Source organism: Bos grunniens, chromosome 13 (genome assembly GCF_055505025.1).
Source record: "Bos grunniens cultivar Pamir isolate PY7600 chromosome 13, Bosgru_T2T1.0, whole genome shotgun sequence".
Taxonomy (NCBI): domain Eukaryota; kingdom Metazoa; phylum Chordata; class Mammalia; order Artiodactyla; family Bovidae; genus Bos; species Bos grunniens.
Window position 1 is genome coordinate 18,691,208 of NC_141177.1, and position 15,412 is coordinate 18,706,619.

A 15,412-nucleotide genomic window follows, 5' to 3' on the forward strand; every position below is an offset into this window, starting at 1 on the left:
AGTCACTCCGCCCCGCCCTTTCTGGAACGCTGAGCTGCGGAGCGGGCCGGCGGCCATCTTGTGAAGCGGAGAAGAAGGAGGTGGCTGCTCTGGGCTCCGGGAAGCCGTTCGGGCTGGGGCTGCCGGCCGCGGGGCGGAGGCACTCGCGCGGGGGGTAACTCGGGTCTGGGTTCAGGTGCCGCGCAGCTCTCGCCGGTAAGACTCCTGCAGCCCCGGAACGGGCGGGGCTGTGCGGGGCTCGAGCCGCCCCTTGATGGCCCGGGGCGGGGCCTTCGAAGGCCTCGGAGCCCGCCGCAGCGAGCGCCCTACACAAAAGGGTCGGGGCTTAGCTAAGGGGGTCTTGGGGCGCCACTTGCGCCTCTCAGTCCTGAGAGGATGGTCTGCCTATCGAAGAGGGCCCGAGGCCATAGCGAGGACGCCCCCGTTGTCTGAGAGGGGAGGAAGCCAGAGCTGGGTGCTCCAGCTGCCCGCAAACGAACGGGAACTGCAGTGAAAACACGCTACATTCCGAATGAACAAGATTCTCTATGCTCTCATGTGGGGCAGAGATTATATCTGTGTCCCGAAGTAAGGGGGTAATCATTGTGAGGACACTCCCTCCACCGGAAGTGGGATGGAGGCCCCTGAAAAAAGGGACTGGACACACCTGTGGGGAGGGAGCTGTAGTCGGTTCTCTCCCTTTAGTGTAGGAAGGAAGTCAGAATTGGCCGGCCGCCATGGAGGCCTGAAGGTAGAGGGGGTTGCTTGAAAAGCTGCTGAGGCCCAGCGTTGGGGCGGGGCTTGTTCTCCGGTGTGTAGTTAATTGGAGAAGGCCGCACGGGTAGCATGGGGTTGAGTCCGCCTCGCGAGCCTTATGAGAATTGTTAAGACGTTAGGCCCTTGGTTCCCGCGTAGGGAAGGGTCTGCTAAGAGCATCACTTTACGTGTCCCTTGGGAGAGATCCTCCAGCATTTAAGGTGGAGGAGGTTCAATGGGATGCGGAGACTGGGTGATTTTGATGGAGAGTGAACTGAGTTTTTGATTGAAGGCTGGAGATGGTAGTTTGCGGCCACGTGAAAAAAATGAGTGGGAGCGGCTTTGATAATCCACAGGTTAGTGACAGGAAGATCACTAGTGCAGGGGGCTTAGTTGCTAGATTGTAAGTGCGTGGACTATGTTTGCCGTATAGTGGAAAATTTGAGCTCCTGTGAGGGTTACTCTGGGTTATTCAGCTCTGAACGTACCGAAAGCTGTGTAGTGGAAATAGACAACATAAGCGAGGTTTCTGGATCTTAAAACCCTTCTTGCTCCGGATTCCCAGAGATGACATAATGTAAATTGGGATAGTTGACAGGAACCAAAATATACAAGATTAAGGTGATGCCAGTCGATATAACCTACTAAAAAACTGATTGCAACTGAAGGTTTTGTTGAAGGAGAGACTTCGGACAAGTATTTGTTTTAGAGCTTCTTGTATGGTTTTAAATGGTGTAATTTTTGTAAAATGCAGTACTAACATGAATTTCCTTGGATTTTATTATCTAATTTACATTGTTAATGCATTTCAGAGCATTTGCAATTGAAAAAAATAATCTTAGAAGTCTGGACATATAGGCCATTCTCGTTGCGTTTTGTATTTTAATTATAGGCATACACTAGACTGGGTCGTACTTGGTAGTTTTGATAGCGTGGAGGATTTCTGGATTTAGTGGAAGGAAATTGTGTTCAGCCGTTTTCTAAGAATATTAAAAAGCTGGGAGGAACTGTTACAGGAGGTTAAAAAATTATGTTTATGGTAATTAATCCCTGAAGAAAATGGTATGTTTGGCTTGTTTTGTAAAAGTTGAGGATGTGCTCGGGATTATTACTGGAAAATTTTAATGAAGCAGGGAATACATTTTTATATCACTTTTATATGCTCTATTATTGGTTATTTTGTTTATGGATTGTGATGCATAATTTCAGTTTTTTTATGTTCATATCTGTTAGGTGAAAAATGTGAAGCTTTAGAAACCATCATGGTAGTTACTTGGATATATTGTTATACGCTGATTCCAGAAAACTCCAGACTTCTTTCATTTTTTTTGACATACCAAATGACTTGATTTTTGCATGATGAGTTTGGGGGTTGTTGGTACAATTTTTAGACGTGAAACTTGATTTTGTGGGCCAGTGTTTTCCAGGTGTTGAAATTCAGCGACAGTATTCATGGTGTTTTTATTCCATTTTGTAGATAGTCACTCCATCCTTCTATTGAATATTTTCTTCTCTAGATGAAATAGGAAGAACTTCTGTCAGTAACGGTTGCGCAAAAGATGTTTTTAGATATCCCTGCCTAAAACGCAGTGACTATCTTCCATTTCTCTGATCTTCTGCCTGGCCAGTAAGTGCTTGATAAATGTTTGTGGGAAAAGTGAATGTTGTTGTGTTTTAGGTCAACTAAGAAAAATCACTTATAGTTTTGTCAGATTTTACTACCACCACACATACACCTTTTGGTTTGCATAGAGTTTAGTTCATTAAATTTAAAGCCTTAAAACCAGTAGTGAGGGTGAATGTGGTTGGCTAGATTAGAAGAAATATTGTTTCTTTGAAGTCTAAAGCCAGTAAGACAATGAACTTTGTTGGCATTTGGGGGGATATAAAAAATAATATAGTCTTTTTTGCAAGAGCGTAAATATCATATTTAGAAATGTCTTTTTGATTCACTGCCTTTGAATACTGACTGGAGATAAATGAGAAAGTGGAGAAATATGCTATTAAATGTTTATATCTCCCTCAATGTCAGAAAATTTGTTTTAAGACTGGTCCCAGAACCTGAAATGTGATCCATTTGGGGATGGAGACAAAATTAAGTCGATGAAGCTATGTTCTTTTTCATAATGCATACCATGATATGGTTATGTTGCGTGTAGCATGGTGCCCGTTGTAATTGGTTCTCTATTACTCATCTGTGTGGTGAACATTCAAAGGGTGCTTATGTTTGTTTTCTTTTGAATCTGAAGATCTTAGATTGTACCTGTACCCTGGTTCTTGTGATCAAAAACTGATTAAACCAAGTTAAAATTCACTTTTGGATGTTTATTACCAAATGAATAGTGGAAATGGTCAAGTTCCTATCTATGCCTTGGCTTCCTGGTAAAGAAGATTGTTGTCAGACATTTTATCCTGAAATTCCAAGTTTTTTGAATGGCTAGTAAATAAGAAAATCTGTCTTCTCATAATAATATGCTAAAATTTTGTAGCAAATATTTGTGCGTGTATCTGGTATTTGTAAAGTGGAAACAAAGCCACTGTGAGTTAATCCTCAAGATAAAGTGCCAAAGTATACTAAAGCAAGCTTCTTGTTTTAGTTCTAAAATATATGAGTGGATTTAATGGCAAATCAAGCCCATTTTCTCTTTCCCTTAGCTCTATGAGAAGGTAAAACATGAATTTTAGATGTTTTGTTGCTTAGAATTGTTTCATTGCTTAGAATTGTTTTCAGTCTTTCTAAAATTCATTAAAGCTTAAGGTGATTGGAATGAATATTTCATTTTGGTATCCTACTTTTAGTTGCTTGCTGACATTTAGAATGCAGGAATGAGTAGGTTCCTAATGCTTCTATTAAACAGTAATGCTTCTATTAAATCATTGAGTCCCTTTCCAAGTGAGATGTTGAAAACAAAAGTACTTTAGTTCTCAGGATTTCTATTTGAAGGAAAGGATGTAGTACGAAGAGTTCTGAAGTTCTGGCTTCTAGCCTGAGCTTCCTGTGTACTTTTCTTTGGTATGGGATGAGGTGGAGCTTCTCTTTTGCTGAAATAGTGAAGATTAACAATTTATGTCTTGATTGATTTTGTAACATGTAAATTCAACATGTTACATACACTTCAGCTAGAGATTTGTCAAATTCAGCTGGTTCTTTTAACTTTTCTCCTTGTTTAGTAATTTTTGGCAACCCTGTAGACATTTTTGGGAGTAGATATAGCATGTTCCCTTTGGGCTTAACTGGCTGATACCAAGCTTGTTCCTCTGTGGGTGGACATATCTTACTTACCTTCTCTGGTCTGAAAGGGAGGAGGCTGAGGAACTTGTTTCCCTTGCCTTCAGGGCACATGGACTGACACCGACCCCCCCCCTCCCCCCCCCCCCCCCCCCCCGCCCCGTACCAGACCTTTTGAATTGGAATCTCCAGTAGGAATCATCACAAGTGCTTAACTAGAAAATTACCCTAGTCAAACTTGTACATTTAGGGGAAAAAACCTGCAATAATTCATGCTCTTCTTTGAACATAAACTTTATGTAAAGCAAGCTTTTTTCTGTTTTACATTGCCTTTTGTGACCTGTTAAACTACTGGATGTGGCTTTTTAAATAAAGAGTTTTAGAATTCTACACAAATTAGTATTGATTGTACAACTATTAAAAGATTTAACACAATGCTCTGGACTTTTGTAAGTGTTGTTTATGACATACAGCATAACTTTGTGGCAAAACAATCTCAGTGTTCTTTAGTAATTTGAGTGGATGTTGATGTTTATTTTAGCTTGTTCTTCAGAAAAGTTTGGAGTAACACTGAAACTTTTGAATATGTCTTTCCAGTGATGCATATTAAGCTCAGTGGTGGTATCTTGATCTTGACAGATAGCTAAAAATAGGCATCATCATTCTAAGTAGGCTTCTGTGGGTAATCTTAATACCTAACAGTGACAATTTTCTTCTACTCTTGAATATAGTTGTCTAATCGTTTGGTCATATAAATTGCTTGTGAATTGTTCATAACTTCACCAGTTTGGGAGAAATTGCAGTGAAAGATGAGTGATGTGTTTTTACTTTGGAAGTACTCTTTAATATGCTGGATTTTTTTTTTTTAACAAGTTTCTTGGGACAAGTTTGGTATGTTAGAAGAAAAAAACTTTCCCTTAATATTTTGAACTCTGGTGGTTTTAACTAGGAATTACTCCTACAGCCAGAACTTTTACTTCATTTGTGTTTTTTTGTTGTTTGATTGCTATTTTGGTGCAAAGGAAAATATCTTGAAAGAGTAACGGCAGTAATTTCCATGAATACGCTTGAGTTGATGACTTAATTTGTCCAGTAACTGTTACTTTGTGAATTTGTGCTTTTTCGTAAAAATTTGATGGGAATCTGAGGAGATAGATTGCAGTTGGACTTGTGTTATGGAATTTTCTGGACTGGTTTAATCATCAAGTGATTAAAGCAATTACCAGATGTGAAGTTGAGCTTTGTGACTGTTTTAGTTTTCAATTGATTCATTCTTCTTGGGCTAATTTATGACACATTCTTGATGTGTGTAAATATATAATATTTTGAGAGAAAGCATTTGAAAGCAATACCAAATAATAAATAATAAACGTGGGATTTTGGTATCTATATTTTTTTCTAATACTTCATAAAGATGTACTCCAGTGGTTTCATACTCGCCTTCGTAATATACAGTTCAGTGTGGCCTGTGCGTATTTTTGTGTTTCCTGCATTGATTTTTGCCTCCATTTATTCTCTATTGCAGTCTAAAAGTTGGTTTTAATTGGTTGCCCACAGGATTGACTTGACCTCTACTTCTTGTTAAGAAAATACATCTCTTGTTTTATCAGGTAAGAGAATTTGAATAGAGGGTTTGTTTTTATACAAAATAAAATGAGATAGCTTATTAAATAACATGAAAATACATATAATAACTGTGTTTTTTATTCTTTGTTTTTAAACAAGCTTATTTGAGGGATGGTTTTGGGGTGGATGGGTGTCTTGAACATTGTTGATTCCTTTGGGAGTCAGTTTCCTATGGATGCATTTCTCCTGCTGAATTCCTCATTATTAGGAAGTAAGTCGCTGTTTTCTTTCCTCGGTATCATTTTAGACCACCTACAAATAGAGGTGCTTATTATTGGTATGGTTTTTTTAATATTCCTTTGTGGAATAGGTAGAGAAAATGGTAGAAGTATATATGTCATATGTTTTAGAGTACAAATTGACTTTAGATGGAACCTTATTGATTGGAATCTGACCCTCTTGTTAAATAACTAGGATATGCTCAAGCAAGATAGATTGAAATGACTCATCTGTCAGACAGGTACTTTGTAGCAGAATAGCAGATTTTATTTCATGTTTTTTCAGAACCTAAAACCTTCTCCCTTTTTGGATGGCTGTGTGAATAAATCTTGTGCGCTACTTTGGTTTACTCAGCCCTTTTCTAGATGGTAATCTGGGCAGACCTTCAATATCATGTTTTCGTATGTACCTTGTACAGACTTTGACTAAATCCCCTCTCTCAGCGGCAGATGGTTTGAAGACTTAACTGTGTATGTCACTTTAGCCCTGTGTTTAATTCTTGGGACATATTAAAATTCTCATCTTACTGTCCTAATGCAAACTAACATACTCTTTGTCTCTCTCTCAAGTTTTGGGGATTTAGATTACCCAAGATGTTTCCCCCAATTAGTGATTAAGTGATTTTTGAAGTTGAATGGATTATTGTCTTAGCTTTGCTGTATAGCCAATCTTTTAGTAAGGAACAAGAATTTGATTTAATGAATCAGAACCTTCTTGATGAACTTCTTAGAGACTGCTAAATAGTAAATAAGGGCAAAAGAGTCTATCAGTGTGATGTGTTTAGTATTAATTTTTCTTACTGATCCTTTCGACCAAAAATGAAAAGCTTCCCCCCCCTCTTTTCAGATTTCTAGTGTTTTATATGGTTTTATTTTGTGTTTGCCAATCCATCTTTCTAGGTTAAATTTGAAGGTGGCTTTTATTTTTGTGTAGGTGTGTGTGAGAAAAGCGTCTGAAAGCCAAACAATGTATTTCTCTTGTGTACAGCAGTCGTAATATTGAGATATAATTGCAGATTTTGTTGCCTCAAATTAGTATTCATGTAATATTTGACATTGGAAAGCTGCTTTCATGGAGTTAGTATCCTTAGAACTTGCAGCAGGAAACTTTGCTCTTCTTTGTTCTTATTTGAGAAGTGATGAAGCCACAGCTCACATAATTTATCATTTTCCTAAGATCACAGAGCTAGTTTAATAGATTTATGTTTCAAAGTCGATTTTTAAAATGGCTTGGAAAACATCCTATGTTGTTGACCACATAAATTTCAAATTAATATATTTTTTCAGCCCCAAGAATTTGTTTTGGATCACTTTACAAATGGCTGCTTTTGCACTTATTCTTAGAAACTATACGAACTGAAATACTGAAATTTTATTTAAGTCTGGGAGAAATTTTTCTTTTTGATTATATCAAAATGGACATTATCTATGGAGATGAGTGAGCACCCAGAAATACCATAGGAGTTATGTTGGGTCACAATCACTGAATAAAGTTCATTCACTAGTTCAAAAACAAAAAATAGCTCTTTTTCATTATCAGCCCTCTCTGTGGGATAAACAAGACCTTATTAAATGAGGGTTTGAGAATGAGTCCTTGGACCTGAGTTTTAACTGGAACAGCCATGTTGAATGGCGCTGTAACCAGGTTCTACTTTTTGGAGTGATGACTTCAGATATCTAACATTTTGGCTATTTTATTCAGTATTTCTTTGGGATACTTAGTATGTGTTAAACTTATATGTAATGCATAATCCCATGTATCATTTTTTTAATAAAAATATTTTTTTAATAAATTGTTTCATCCTAGGGTGAAATATGGAACCACTTATTTGAGACTTGAATCTGCTTTAGTGTTATTTGAAATTCATTGTTATGAGATCAAGCCATATAGAATAATTTTACAATAGTTCTACAAAGTTATTAAGTTTATAAGGAAGATTCTGAGCCAGTTTTAACTATTACCTTTGACACATTCTTTGTATCTTTCCCCTGTAGATAAACTTTGTTTCCTGATTTGACATGCACATTTCTTTTAAATCTTATTGAATAATTAGTGGCCAGACTGATGAAATAATTGGTGGTTTTATTGTCCTTTGGTGGTTTTTTCCCCTGAAACTTTTGAGTCTTGAACTTTTAATTGTTTTCAGAATTAATGTCTTTTGGACGTTGAAATTGGGTTTTACATTGTAAATGGCATATAGTACCCAGTTTTTAGAATATCCACATTTTAAAAAATGACATTGCTTGTGATAGTTTAAGGGACTACTTGAGGGCCTAATACGGTAGCTGGTCATTCTTATAGCTGAAAACTTGGTGTGATAAACAGGAGTCTGACCTGGCCGTTGCCTTTTCTCATCTGCAGGTGTGTGTGGTTTCAGCGCAGCATGGCTGTGGTCATCCGTTTGCAAGGTCTCCCAATTGTGGCGGGGACCATGGACATTCGCCACTTCTTCTCTGGATTGACCATTCCTGATGGGGGCGTGCATATTGTAGGGGGTGAACTGGGTGAGGCTTTCATCGTTTTTGCCACTGATGAAGATGCAAGGCTTGGTATGATGCGCACAGGTGGTACAATTAAAGGGTCAAAAGTAACACTGTTGTTGAGTAGTAAAACGGAAATGCAGAATATGATTGAACTGAGTCGTAGGCGTTTTGAAACTGCCAACCTAGATATACCACCGGCAAATGCTAGTAGATCAGGACCGCCACCTAGCTCAGGAATGAGTGGCAGGGTGAACTTGCCTACAACAGTACCCAACTTTAATAATCCTTCACCCAGTGTAGTTACTGCCACCACTTCTGTTCATGAAAGCAGCAAAAACATACAGACATTTTCCACAGCCAGCATAGGAACGGCTCCTCCAAATATGGGGGCTTCCTTTGGGAGCCCAACGTTTAGCTCAACTGTTCCGAGCACAGCCTCTCCGATGAACACAGTCCCACCTCCACCAATTCCTCCAATCCCAGCGATGCCATCTTTGCCGCCAATGCCGTCTATTCCCCCAATTCCAGTTCCTCCTCCGGTACCTACAATGCCTCCTGTGCCTCCTGTGCCCCCAATTCCCCCAGTCCCTTCTGTGCCACCCATGACCCCACTGCCACCCATGTCAGGCATGCCACCTTTGAACCCACCGCCTGTGGCACCTCTACCTGCTGGAATGAATGGCTCTGGAGCACCTGTGAATCTGAACAATAACCTGAACCCTGTGTTTCTGGGTCCATTGAATCCTGTTAACCCTGTCCAGATGAACTCGCAAAGCAGTGTGAAACCACTTCCCATCAACCCTGATGATCTGTATGTCAGTGTGCATGGAATGCCCTTTTCTGCAATGGAAAATGATGTCCGAGATTTTTTCCATGGGCTCCGCGTTGATGCGGTGCATTTGTTGAAAGATCATGTAGGTCGAAATAATGGGAATGGATTGGTTAAGTTTCTCTCCCCTCAAGATACATTTGAAGCTTTGAAACGAAACAGAATGCTGATGATTCAACGCTATGTGGAAGTTAGTCCTGCCACAGAGAGACAGTGGGTAGCTGCTGGAGGCCATATCACTTTTAAGCAAAGTATAGGACCTTCTGGACAAACCCATCCCCCTCCTCAGCCACTTCCCAGGTCAAAATCGCCCAGTGGGCAGAAAAGGTCAAGGTCAAGATCACCACATGAGGCTGGTTTTTGTGTTTACTTGAAAGGGCTGCCATTTGAAGCAGAAAACAAACATGTCATTGATTTTTTTAAAAAGTTGGATATTGTGGAAGATAGTATTTATATTGCTTATGGACCCAATGGGAAAGCAACGGGTGAAGGCTTCGTAGAGTTCAGGAATGAGGCTGACTATAAGGCTGCTCTGTGTCGTCATAAACAATACATGGGTAATCGCTTTATTCAAGTTCATCCAATTACCAAGAAAGGTATGCTAGAAAAGATAGATATGATTCGAAAAAGACTGCAGAACTTCAGCTATGACCAGAGGGAAATGATCTTAAATCCGGAGGGGGATGTCACCTCTGCCAAAGTCTGTGCCCATATAACAAATATTCCCTTCAGCATTACCAAGATGGATGTTCTTCAGTTCCTAGAAGGAATCCCAGTGGATGAAAATGCTGTACATGTTCTTGTTGATAACAATGGGCAAGGTCTAGGACAGGCATTGGTTCAGTTTAAAAATGAAGATGATGCACGTAAGTCTGAACGCTTACACCGTAAAAAACTTAATGGGAGAGAAGCTTTTGTTCATGTAGTTACTTTAGAAGATATGAGAGAGATTGAGAAAAATCCTCCTGCCCAAGGAAAAAAGGGGTTAAAGATGTCTGTGCCAGGTAATCCTGCAGTTCCAGGAATTCCCAATGTGGGAATGCCCAATGCGGGATTGCCCAGTTCAGGAATGCCCAGTGCGGGACTGCCTAATGCGGGAATGCCCAATGCAGGAATACCTGCTGCGGGAATGCCCAATTCGGGAATGCCTGCTGCAGGAATGCCTAATGCAGGAATTCCCAGTGCAGGAATGCCTGCTGCGGGAATGCCTGGTGTGGGAATGCCCAGTGCGGGAATGCCTAGTGCAGGAGGTGAAGAGCATGCCTTCTTGGCTGTAGGATCTAAGGAGGCCAACAGTGGGCCTCCATTTAACTTTCCTGGTAATTTTGGTGGGTCAAATGCCTTTGGACCACCACTCCCTCCTCCAGGATTAGGAGGGGCCTTTGGTGATGCTAGGCCTGGAATGCCTTCAGTTGGAAATAGTGGTTTGCCTGGTCTAGGACTGGATGTTCCAGGTTTTGGAGGTGGACCAAATAATTTAAGTGGACCAGGATTTGGAGGGGGCCCTCAGAATTTTGGAAATGGCCCTGGTAGCTTAGGTGGCCCCCCTGGCTTTGGAAGTGGGCCCCCTGGCCTTGGAAATGCCCCTGGGCATTTGAGTGGCCCTCCAGCCTTTGGTCCTGGTCCTGGTCCTGGCCCTGGCCCAATCCACATTGGTGGTCCTCCTGGCTTTGGATCTAGTTCTGGAAAACCAGGACCAACAATAATTAAAGTACAGAACATGCCCTTCACTGTGTCTATTGATGAGATTTTAGATTTCTTTTACGGTTATCAAGTGATCCCAGGCTCAGTGTGTTTAAAGTACAATGAAAAAGGTATGCCCACCGGTGAAGCTATGGTGGCTTTCGAATCTCGGGATGAAGCCACAGCTGCTGTCATTGACTTAAATGACAGACCTATTGGCTCTAGGAAAGTAAAACTTGTATTAGGGTAGCTGTTCACATCATTCTTCATAGGGTAGATATAGTCTTCATAGTGCTGTGATTAATGCATTCAGATTGTTTTTCTAGTGTTTCCAGGTTAGAACCTGTGGATTGTTTCAATTGCATATAGATTGGTTTCCATGACATAGAGTGTTGGTTGACTGTTTACAGAAGACTCACTACCGAGATAAACATTGCTGTATGTTATAGTAAAGCTGTCTCGAGAGAACACAAAAATGATTTTGGCATACCATTAGAGAAACCATTTGTAAAACTCAAATGACCACATAAAGCTTATCAAGGAGTCTAGATTGGTTTTTGTTTTATACCATATGGATGAAGAAGATAGAAATGTCAATAGAGCTCATTAAGGGTGCTCTTGCCAGCTGCTGAAAAATAGAAGCTGGCTACTCTTGGAATTTGGTTCAAAGCTGGACAGATTTGCTTTGTTATAGGGTCAAAGCATTGTCTAAAGTTCTCGTTTTCTTTTAAAATTGAATAAAATCTCTGTATACAGATTCACTGTATGTACCTTTATTGCTTCTTGAGGGTTCTTGCTGTATAGACAGTCCTGCTTCTGAAGTTGCTGCTTTGTTTGCCTCATTGACTCATTTGTAAATGAGCAGAACTGCTTTGTTGTTGTTTTTCTATTATAAAACTCCACACTTGGTTTCTGCTATAACCTTGAACTTTTAATTTCTATTGTCACACTTAAAACTGTGTGGAATAAGACATTTGCCACAAAAGTAAAACAGAGTCCTCTACCTACCAGAGCCTTTTTGGTTTGACCGCCGAGTTGTAGTTTAGTCAGTTTAAAAATCGTGCCTGTTGTTTGGACGGCATAAAAAACCAGAAACCACTTTCAGTAATCATTGTTTAAGATGCCTAAGTTGAAATCCTGCCCAAGATGGACTCTAATGTTCTGGCAATTTCCTCCTGTCCCACATTTATCTGAAATGACTTATAAAACTAAATAATCGTCCATTCATAAGAAAGCATCATTATATATAGGTTTTTTAAATTGAAGTTGCAGTTGTTAGTTTTGTTAACTATTAATAGTGTGATAGGAAAAGATCCATAAACTAGCCCATAGATTGATATGTACTTAATCCTGTTACTTGGAGGCTTTTTGGTCTAGTTGATTGATCAGGAGCCTGTTTGCAAAAATTCTAAAGAGTACAAGTGCCGCTGTTAGAGGGGAGAGAACTGAGACTTCTTGCCCTTTCATACTTTGGCATTCAGGACACTAAGGCAGGAGGACCACATGGGTTCTGGTTGGTGAGTGTCCTTGTCATGAAAACATTTGCCTTACAACGTCCTACTCACTGCCGCAAAAGGCTCTACTTATGGTTACTTTTCTTAAAATGCTCTAAAGATGTGTCACATATTATAAACGGAATGGGAGATTGGTGAGATATCATGAAAAACAAATTTGTCTTTTACATGGGCCTCTGTCTTGGTTTGAAACATCCCCAACATTTCCTACAAATCAATGTACTTGTAAAGGGGTCAGCCTTTTAAAAGAAGTATTTTCTATTTAAGAAAAATAGTGCCTTTTTGGTGTTGCAATTCAGCAGAACGCTTAAATACAGCGTCTCTTGTAATTTAGAGTTAAGAATGGCAACAGTTTCATTTGTGTGGTAAGATTTGGAAAGCCTTTTCATCACTACAATCTTAGAGGATTGACAGTACAGGATTTTTTGTTTAGGGAAAGGATTATTTAGACTTTCAAAGACGAGATGGCTGTGTTGTGGGTCTTTTGGTAATTCACGAATACAAATTTGCTTTGACAGATCACTAGATAATTGCCTCCTCAACTAAAAAAGCAATATGTTTATATATGCTGTTCAATTTAAGTTTTCTGTTAAGTAATCATTTCTCATTCCAAAGACAGAGAGTGCAGAAAACTTCAGCACTGCTTGGGAATCTTATTTCAACTGCAGATTTTTTTCCCAATTGGAAAGCTATTTTCATTTTAGAAAAATGGGTTGTTTGAAGATGAAAGTCTTTATTTTTCACAATTTATTTTGGTTATGTGTTCATAAATTCTTATTAAATATTTCATATACTTCATTGCAACTACTTTGTTATTCCTACATTTTAGATAAATGCTAAAAAGGAAAACTTGATTTCATTGTTTACCAAATTAAATAAATTTAAAAAATAGTGGTTTGTGTAGAAATTGGAGAGAATTGTGTTTCATATTTGGTCTCACAACAGTGCTTCTCTTGTTGTGAAATGTAATTAAATACTTTGCCCTCTGGAACTTGATTTTTGTGTATCTAAGACTTATTAACATAGTGCTAACTGCTAAGCATACTGTTCATCTAGTTCTGATTGGAGTTTGAGTTTTTAAAAAATTCTTGAAAATATGTTCTGTGAAACTATTCATACCTCTCTTCCTGCAAATTTTCTCCTAAGAATAAGGTTTGGGATGAAAATTTACATTATTTTCTCATTTGCTTTGTATGGTATGAAGGATTTGTAAAGCTTTGCTCAAAGTTTTGTGCATTTGTTAACACTATCATGATGTTTTCAATCTTCTGTGTAAACTTTATTGCCTGTTTTTGGTGACTCTGACATTAATAGAAGAGAAACTTTTAGATTTAGTGGGTCCCCCCTCCATTTTTTTTTATGTTTTTTATTTTTTTTTTTAGTTTAAAGGGTTAGTGAAATCTATAAAATGTATTTTATAAATAAGCAAACTTGTAAACTTTTCTTGAACTTCAGTGAAACATTTAGTTCCAAAGCAACATTTGGAGGTGTGTTCTGTGTGCACTGTAGTTTGGATGTAGAATTAGTGGCTTTTTTTTTTTTTAACAACACTACTAAGTGATAAGTTTCTAGTTTTGTGCTTCAAGTTGTCAAAGCATTGATAGTGGAAATTCCATTAGGAAACTTTATTTGGAATTTCAGAGAGTAATACTCAGTGTAATTAGGTCAGTCTTAACCCACTGGATGAAAATATAAGGCTGTGTATGGAAGTAAACAGACATACATTTTGGATGGAAGTACCTTGGATGAAAATAAGGATGCACAAAAGCCTTAATCAAGCTGAGTCCCTTTTATTGGATTCTGTCATTGTGTACAGGTGTGGGTCAAGTGTTTAAAAATGAATCCACCAATCAGTTGAAGAACACTTTAAAAATGAGTAAAGAAGATGTAAAATTGCTGCTAGTTAAATTTTCTGGAAGAATTTCTGGCAGTGATTACTTTAAAAAATTATTTCCCACTCTTGCAAACATTTAAATTGTTTTACTGGCAGTTCTATAGTAGTACAAACTTTAGAAAGCAGACACAATAAAATGACTTATTGCCAATATGGCCACAACATTGCCAGCAAAATACTGCCTTGGCTTCATTCAGCAGAGACTTTTGTTTTTATAGATGAAGTCTTGAATATTGTTCAATAAACTTGTCACGAAATAAAACAGGCTGATGCTTTTAATGCTTTAACTGCACAGACGTACTCTATTGAGCTATACCATTAGATATTTTGGGGTCTTTTAAAAACTCTTGAAAATATTTTGTGCCTTTGGAAACGTGGCTTTGGTGATCTTGGAGATAACGATTGTTGCTTATCCTTGTCTGCTAATGCTGAAGTATGGAAAGAAGAGGATACCTGGAACTGCAGGGAGGAATCTTGATTCTAGGTCATATCTGTGGTATCCACTTTTTCAGACTTACTATGTGTGTTTTGCTAGCAAGCCACTTTTTTAATGTGGACTGAGAAAGAACTGGAAACCAGATGCTCCTTTTCATGAAAGGAGTCTTAAAGGGGGCTGTGAATTTTTTTTTTTTAATGGTTAGGAAATGGGAAAAGAAATATTCAGAATATATTGTCACTTGCACATATCTTTAAAACTTTGTTTTCCTTCTTTGTTTTTGCATGAGTATGTTAGGTATTTGAAGTGGGGAAGTGGGGCTAGAAATCAAAAATATTGCTGGTTTCTGACACTGATGCTCTGATTTTGTCCATTCCACGTTTGTTCAACTTCTGGAAAAAAATTAGCAAATAAAAAGTTTGCATAAACTCCATAGAGTCTCTTTAAAAAACAAAAAACTGAATTGGAGTTGCAGAGAAAATAGCGGGCTGTTCCTTTTAACCAGAACTCTTGAAAAATGTTTATAACTTTTTTCTTTATCTTAAAAGTTTTAGCCTGAATTTGAGTTTGAATTCCCAGCTTGTTTGAGAAAGTTTTAGACTAGACGTAATAAATTCCAGATAGTTGCTGAGCTGTTTTTAAAATCATGACAGTTTGACTAAGCATTTGAAAAATTACAGAATGAAATCAGCTGTTTGGAATATCCAGAAATATCTAGAATGGTCTTTACCATCTTAAAAGGGTGGACTGTGTGCTAATATGTC

The 15,412-nt window shown here is 38.6% G+C and overlaps 2 protein-coding genes across 21 annotated transcripts in view; both read left to right on the forward strand.

Moving 5' to 3' along the window:
* Positions 1 to 48: 48 nt before the first annotated feature.
* On the forward strand, positions 49 to 11,561 carry RBM12 (RNA binding motif protein 12). Of its 5 annotated transcripts, none has more exons than XM_086332135.1 (4): positions 61 to 195; positions 2,253 to 2,362; positions 5,490 to 5,574; positions 8,171 to 11,561. In XM_086332135.1, the coding sequence occupies exon 4, from the start codon at positions 8,193 to 8,195 to the stop codon at positions 11,052 to 11,054; it is 2,862 nt and encodes a 953-aa protein (XP_086188261.1). In that variant the 5' UTR covers positions 61 to 195; positions 2,253 to 2,362; positions 5,490 to 5,574; positions 8,171 to 8,192; the 3' UTR covers positions 11,055 to 11,561. The 5 variants fall into 5 exon arrangements, with proteins under 5 accessions (XP_086188263.1, XP_086188261.1, XP_086188264.1 ...); XM_086332138.1 differs by having other exon boundaries at positions 5,522 to 5,574; XM_086332137.1 differs by lacking the exon at positions 2,253 to 2,362 and having other exon boundaries at positions 49 to 80.
* Positions 49 to 15,412, forward strand: part of CPNE1 (copine 1) — a 37,740-nt gene continuing 22,376 nt past the window's right edge. For 2 of the 16 annotated variants that reach the window (XR_015139097.1, XM_086332152.1), the window contains exon 1: positions 49 to 80. Coding sequence is in view for 4 of the 16 variants with exons in the window: in XM_086332140.1 (XP_086188266.1) it covers positions 614 to 730 (117 nt within the window). In the remaining 12 variants the exon portion in view is untranslated. Of the gene's footprint in view, positions 196 to 613; positions 731 to 2,252; positions 2,363 to 5,489; positions 5,575 to 8,170; positions 9,988 to 15,412 lie in introns of those variants that run through there. The other 14 variants (XR_015139095.1, XM_086332144.1, XR_015139094.1 and 11 more) reach the window with 11 other exon arrangements.